Source organism: Octopus bimaculoides, chromosome 4 (assembly GCF_001194135.2).
Source record: "Octopus bimaculoides isolate UCB-OBI-ISO-001 chromosome 4, ASM119413v2, whole genome shotgun sequence".
In the NCBI taxonomy this organism is placed as follows: Eukaryota; Metazoa; Mollusca; class Cephalopoda; order Octopoda; family Octopodidae; genus Octopus; species Octopus bimaculoides.
In genome coordinates, this window is record NC_068984.1 from 84,751,468 (window position 1) to 84,758,250 (window position 6,783).

Below are 6,783 nucleotides of genomic sequence, written 5' to 3' on the forward strand. Positions count from 1 at the left end.
TATATATATATATATATATATATATGAAACACTTATACGCCGGTGATGTTGCCAGTTTCAATGTTCTTCTGAATTTCTTTGAGTACCAATTTGGTAGCACACTCCACGGCGTTTTTCTGACTTGACTTTACACAGTGACGGCTGGTTAGCGTAATGATTTCAGTCACATCAGCTGGACATCTCACTTCAACTGAAAGTTGACAAAACATTATATATATTTAGATATACATGCACATATACATATACGTATAATAGTTGCAAGTAAGTGATTCTCAAAAAACAACGAATATAGGACTCAGTTCACAAATTCACAAATTTCACCTGTAACTGCCCCACAGAACACATTTCCAAATACCTTGACCTCATCCTTTCCCCTTTAGTCGCTGCCTTCAGTCTCAGATTCATGACACCAACCACTCCCTTCGTATCTACCATTCCTTTTCTTTCCCTCCCGGTTCCTCACGTCTCCTCTTCCCCATGGACATTGAATCTTTATTCATAGTGTTCACCTACAACGACGGTCTCTTAGTATAGGCCAGGTCGATACAATTTGGCAGCAGTGATGTCATGGACAGTGCCGTCAGAATCCAGTGAACTGGAACAGATGTTGCGTGGCATTCATCTATAACAATGCCGGTGGTCAAAACAGACGACAATTATGCGCGTCAACAGATAGATGCGAATTACAGTTGGAAGAATGCGAATAACACGTCTTTCAATGTCGTGAAATCATTCTCTCTGTTACGTAAAAAGGAACTCCAACGAATGAACCATATCCAAGACGTGAAGATAATTCAAAACTCATTCGTTTACCTGGGTATTTCGATGCCCTCAAATATAAAACTGCTTCACGAAATGTTTGCGTAAATCTGATCAAACATTTCTGAAATGTTTGCGTAAACTGATCAAACATTTCTGAGGACTTCAAAGGATATGGAGAAGCATTTTACACCAGTTTGTTGCATCAACCGTCTTCATCCCATACGCCTCATCCAAAGCAGAGAATAGCTACCAGTTCTTGGCTCCATCATCTAAAATCTCACATATATTAACAAAGCTAACAAAAATATTTGGCCCATAATATGTAAATAGAGATACGAAGGAAAAACATTTTATACTGAAAGCGATGTTTCAGCTCTCCAAAGAATCAAAGAACACAAACTAAAATAAAATACGTATAGACTGGCAGTTGTGGTTTAGCATACATACATAATATATGCCCCTACCATATATTTATAGTCGTAAACCTTCGTTGTATTATGCTTTCGCTAACTGTTTTAGTTGCCTATATAATCACGAGGAGATTTAGAAACATTCTCGGCCCTTTCAACTTGACTCTAGATGAGACAGTTGGATGAAGAGGGCTCTTCTCTGCAATTGGTCTTATACACATTTTCAGGTGAAGTGACCGGAGCAACATGCAAATCAAAACGACTGTTAATGTTATACTTTTGGAAGCTACTGTTACAGTGATTTCGATTCAAAGTTCCCGAGGTAGCCAACGAATTTTAGTACACTTCTGAAGGGGGCCAATCATTCCGAAATATATCCATAAGAAGATTCCCAGTACTTTTACCTGCTTGCTTTTGAAAAGCAGGTTGTTTCAATATCTTTTTTAACCGTTAAAGCTAAGGCTTTTGAATAAATAAATGCAATTGAGCACGACATACCATATTTCAGGTATTCTGAATTAGTATTCTGGGTGTCAATCTGTTTCTCTCTCCCCCTCTGTGTGTGTCCGGGTCAGTGCGTGTCAGCGTGTGTGTGTAGGTCAGTGTTTGTGTCAGTGTGTGTATGTGTGTGTGTGTGTGTGTGTGTGTGTGCGTGCGTGCGCGTGTGTGTGTGTGTGTGGGCGTGCGGTTGTGTATTTGTGTAGTGGAAAGAGAGGGAGATGTAGACAGGACTGCATTAAATGATATCTCTTGCTATGTATGCATGGTACCAATTATAAAATTGCATGTGTGTCTAATAATTCGCAATAAACCAAATAAGACTTACATGGATTTCGTTTTCCAACAATCTTCACTTCACAGTTGTCTGCAAAGAAGGTAATTACCAGCGGTGTTCCATCGATTTGAAACTTGGATAGAGATAGTAAGGAAGATATGTTGAAAATTGTTACTGTATACAAACTCATGCACTCATACACATGTGCAAACATTCACGCGCACACACACGCACAGATGCACACACACATGCGCGCGTAAAGGTAACCTTTGTAGCCAATATGCCGGATATATTTAAACATTTTTCTTTAAACGTAAATGACCTATTGCAAGTTTTTATGTAATACTATTTGTTTCAAAATATATTTGGATATATATATTTTTGTGGTGCTAAGATATGTCTGAAGTTGCTCTTTTCTTGGTGTCTATGATGTGTAAAGCTTTTGACATTCTGTTTATTGATAATTTTAATTTTGTGATCGAAGAAAATCCCTTCTTTATGTTTTACTTAATATATTTTCGTGTAATTCCAAAATTGATATGCAATACATCAAAAAGGAACATGGCCAAAAGAAATGGGGTTTATTCATGAAGAGGACTGGTACAGGATAATATAGCTTGTATTGTGGTTTAATACTCTGGAGGAAAGATAGTTAATGCGACATAGCATCGTCAATTGGAAGCTGTAATTAAGACAGAATAAACATTTGTTTCCCTCCTTGAAATCAGAAAAGACTTTCTTTTCAACCTCCTGTTACCACTAACAATTCCAGACATATATATATAGAGAGAGAGATTCAACTCCTACAACATTTAAAATAAATACAACAGCCACACTAACGCACTTAGTAATCCGAATATATGAAAATTAGATCAGCTCTCTGGAAATGCATTTAAGAGTTCATATAGTATCTAAGGCTAAGTCTTCCATACTGGATCTTTACATTCTATCGCTTTATGATTTGTTTTCTATATCTTCTTGAATTCTGTACTTTATTCACATCATAATTATTTACCATCTCAACCTTTACCATTTCCTCAAATTTTATCAAATTTTGCTGTTACTATTCTTAGGCTAAAGAATAACAATAACAAAAACAACAAATTTTAAACTTATATGAAGGACTAATTTTGTCGTTAGTCTCATGATTGTATCAAGGTATAAATAAAATTTCAGCATTATTGTTGTAATGTATTACAGAACATGTCCATAAATTTATTAGCCAAAACTGTGTTACGATGAGTGTAAAGATCTTCACAATATGATCGTAGACAGATAGATCGAGCGATAGAATGAGAGATAGAAAGAAAGTAAGTGAGAGAGAGAGAGAGGGAGAGAGAGACAGAGAGAGAGAGAGAGAGAGAGAGAGAGCGAGAGAGAGTTGTACATGTGTATTGGAATCTTCACCAGCAAACGTATACCCTCTCTATCTGACAGTTGTCTATAACCCACACAAATTAAATCAAGCATGTATAATTGCTGTTTGTTTTTATATCCACCAGAATATTCTTTTCTACTCTAGGTACAAGGCTCGAAATTTTTGGGGAGGGGGCCAGTCGGTTAGATCGATCCCAGTACGCAACTGATACTTAATTTAGCGACCCCGAAAGGATGAAAGGCAAAGTTGACCTCGGCGGAATTTGAACTCAGAACGTAAAGACAGACGAAATACCGCCAAGTATTTCACCCGACGTGCTAACGTTTCTGCCAGCTCCCCGCCTTATATCCACAAAAATATTGTATAAACGTGTTGGTTGCAATTGTCATAACACAAAGTATTGGCTGATGCACAAATAGTTATGTTCAATCGTACACAGCAGTACCGAAACAAAACGTTTGTTACATATCTGAGATTTCGGATTTTTGTATCAGAAGCCCATTCAGGGAGAGGGATAAACAAGACATTTTACATACCTGCCCACTTTCCGGGAAAATCAATTTGAAGAATTTTTTAAGTTTATCTCCAAGTCCTTTCTCTAGAACTTCTTTTATTTTGGTAAGTGTTTGCTGTACATCAAAGCCTTCACAGAAATCGAACTGGCAGTAGGCAGTGACCAACACAAGTAAAAAGACAACTGTAAATATATATATATATATATGACTGTGTATATGTATATATGCATGTATGTATATCTATCTATCCATCTACATACATACATACATAAACATACACACACACGCTCACGCTCACACACACGTACACATATAAATATATATATATGTATAGAGAAAATAAGAAAAACATGGAAAATAAATGGATGTAATTACTGATTTATTTGCATGTTATAAAAAGATAACGTTTTTTTAAAAAAAAAACATAAATAAATTGATTGAAAATTGAAAGCTTGAAGAAAAATAAATTAAGATGAAAATAGAAAAAAGAACCTACATTTATGTTTCAGTCGTACCATCGAGCTGATGGGAATCTACAAGCATATCGTTTAATGCTAAGGAAGTTGCCATATTCAAGGTATATGTGGTAGGACTTCGTCAGGGTTCAAAAAGAGCTAACGCAACTTTTGAGGGAAGTGTATAATATTGGCAGGTTAAAAGTTAAAACTACGTATTGAGATTTTATTTGATTGGTAGATTTTGAATATTTGTGAATATACCATATATAATATATTATAGCTAGGAAACAAATAAATAAATAGAAAAAAAAAGATGAATGAAGTATACAAATATAGAGTTGGCTCTGTTGGTGTTGCTGTTGCTGTCGTTGATGCCGGTAAGGCTGTTCGCTGTGGTGGTGGTGTCAGTGTTGCTGGTTCTGCCCTCGTGTCTGCAGCTACTATGGCTGCTATAGTTTCTGCTTCTAGAACTGGCTGGGTTCGTCCGCACCTCGGCTTGATAGACGACACCTTTGGTTTCGCAGCGGCCTTCTATTGGGCAACTGTTGCGGATCCTGCATGAACAACCCGCTTCTTCCCGTTGCTTAGGGGCTCTAACTAAAATTCTCTAAATACTAGTTGCACAACTAAACGAGACCCTAATGTTGTGCCTGTTGAAAATGGGAGCGTACCTATGAGAGTTTGTAAAATGTTTGTCTATTAATTTTAGGAAAAGTCTATCCACGTTATAGTATTAAAGGAGAAGGGTGGGTTGGGTGGATGAACCAAATTGTATTTCTGCGGCGTTTCCTTCTGCGAGTGTTGGGTTCCGGCATATAGGAGATGCTGTCCTTGAACCCGCTGGCGGCTAGGGCGTCGAAGACCTCTGGGTTAGAGAAAAGTCTCGAAATCCTCTTACTAACACCCTTTACCAGGTTCTTAAACACGATGGGTGGGTAGCATGAGGCTGTGTTGATGTACGTTAGTCTCTCGTTTGGTTTGCGGTAGGGCCTGTAGGTACCGGAACCCAAGTCCAGCGTGACATCTAAGAAGTCTGCTGTGGTGAGGTTAGTCTCTATGGTGATCTTCAATCCCATGAAGTCAAGCGTGCTGATTCAAAGGAGCCCGTGGGGTCCTATTGCTTGACCCACGCCAAACCTTTGTTAAACAGTACTGTATTCCTATCGTGAATAATAATTTCTATATCCCTGTCGCTAATGTTAGTTAGGCTCCTAGCGAAAGAAAGCGCTTTGGTCCGTAACCCTTTCGATATAGACGGGTACGAATCGACTATATCGAATTGGGTTGAACCTTGCTCTGCCTCTACCCTTGTTGACGTTAAACCATGCGGCCACTTCGCTGGTGCTGCGCCACAAGGAGATGTTACTGACCCTTCTTATGGTGTTGCTGATATCTTGCAAAATATGTTTGCTCGCCAGACCGATCTCGGATTTGGCTGGGTTGATCAGGCGGCACTTAAGGTCAGAGGCAAAGTTTGGTTTGTGATCATTCATGGTAATGAAAGCGTTTCTTTTAGCTAGGATTTCTATCCTGTCTCCTGTCTCTAAATTGTAAGCTAATTTTTTAACCTCACTGTTGATGTCCCTATATGTAAGCGGGAGTGGGGGTGGCGTCTGTAAGTCTGTGTAATATTATTTTCTAGTAGCCTATTTATTGTATTCTATGGTGTCTAGCCTATATAAGTTTTTCGTCTTATCGCAGAAAATTAGGGACCTATCCGAGTTTTTTAATGATCTAAAGTCGGCACGGAGTTTACGTTGGAATTTCAGTTTTGGGATAATTCCTAGGAGGTCCGCTTCAAAGGGTTCGAGGTCTTTAATTCTGGGCGGGTATTTCCTCGATCTAATGCCGTAGTTGTATCCCTCCGGGCCTGGTGCGGTTAGGTCGCAGTGGAAATCTTTCCATCTAATACGCCTAATCACGTCCATGATCTTCTCCAGAATCATTCGGGTATATAGTTCGTTGGACGCGTGGGGATGTTTTTGTTGGAGTATCCAAGGTCGAATCGTTCCATATTTAAGGGGCTTGTGGCCTCCGTAAAAATGTAGAAGCATTGCGCTGGTCAGCTATTTGGCGGAGACCACGTGGACACTGCGAAAAACTCCGGCTAGGTAACATCGACAGCACCCCCTCCACATCCGGCAATAACATTACCACCTCTACTACCAACCCCACCTTCACCAAAACCAACACCAATGGCCGCAGCAACCTCATCGTCGACCACAGCGTCAGCAACAACAGCATCACATTGGTCGACCCCAGTAACATCATCGTCGGCAGCACCGGCAACGACAATGACAGCGGTAGCAACATCATTGTCGACAGCAGTGGCAGCAGCAGCAACAGCAGCAGAAACAGCAACAGCAGCAACAACAGCAGCAGCAGCAGCAGCAGCAGAAACAGCAGCAGCAGCAACAGCAGCAGCAGCAACAGCAGCAGAAACAGCAGCAGCAACAGCAGCAACAGCAGCAACAGCAGCAGAAAC

The 6,783-nt window shown here is 39.7% G+C and overlaps 1 protein-coding gene across 1 annotated transcript in view; it reads right to left on the bottom strand.

Annotated features, from left to right (window-relative positions):
* Nucleotides 1-10: 10 nt before the first annotated feature.
* LOC106870724 (uncharacterized) overlaps nucleotides 11-6,783 on the bottom strand; it is an 11,879-nt gene continuing 5,106 nt past the window's right edge. Inside the window, exons 2-4 of the mRNA XM_014916894.2 lie at nucleotides 3,862-4,022; nucleotides 1,999-2,080; nucleotides 11-190 (exon numbers count right to left, since the gene is read on the bottom strand). Of these exons, the coding sequence (XP_014772380.1) occupies nucleotides 33-190; nucleotides 1,999-2,080; nucleotides 3,862-4,022 (401 nt within the window). The 3' untranslated portion in view covers nucleotides 11-32. The remainder of the gene's footprint in view (nucleotides 191-1,998; nucleotides 2,081-3,861; nucleotides 4,023-6,783) is intronic.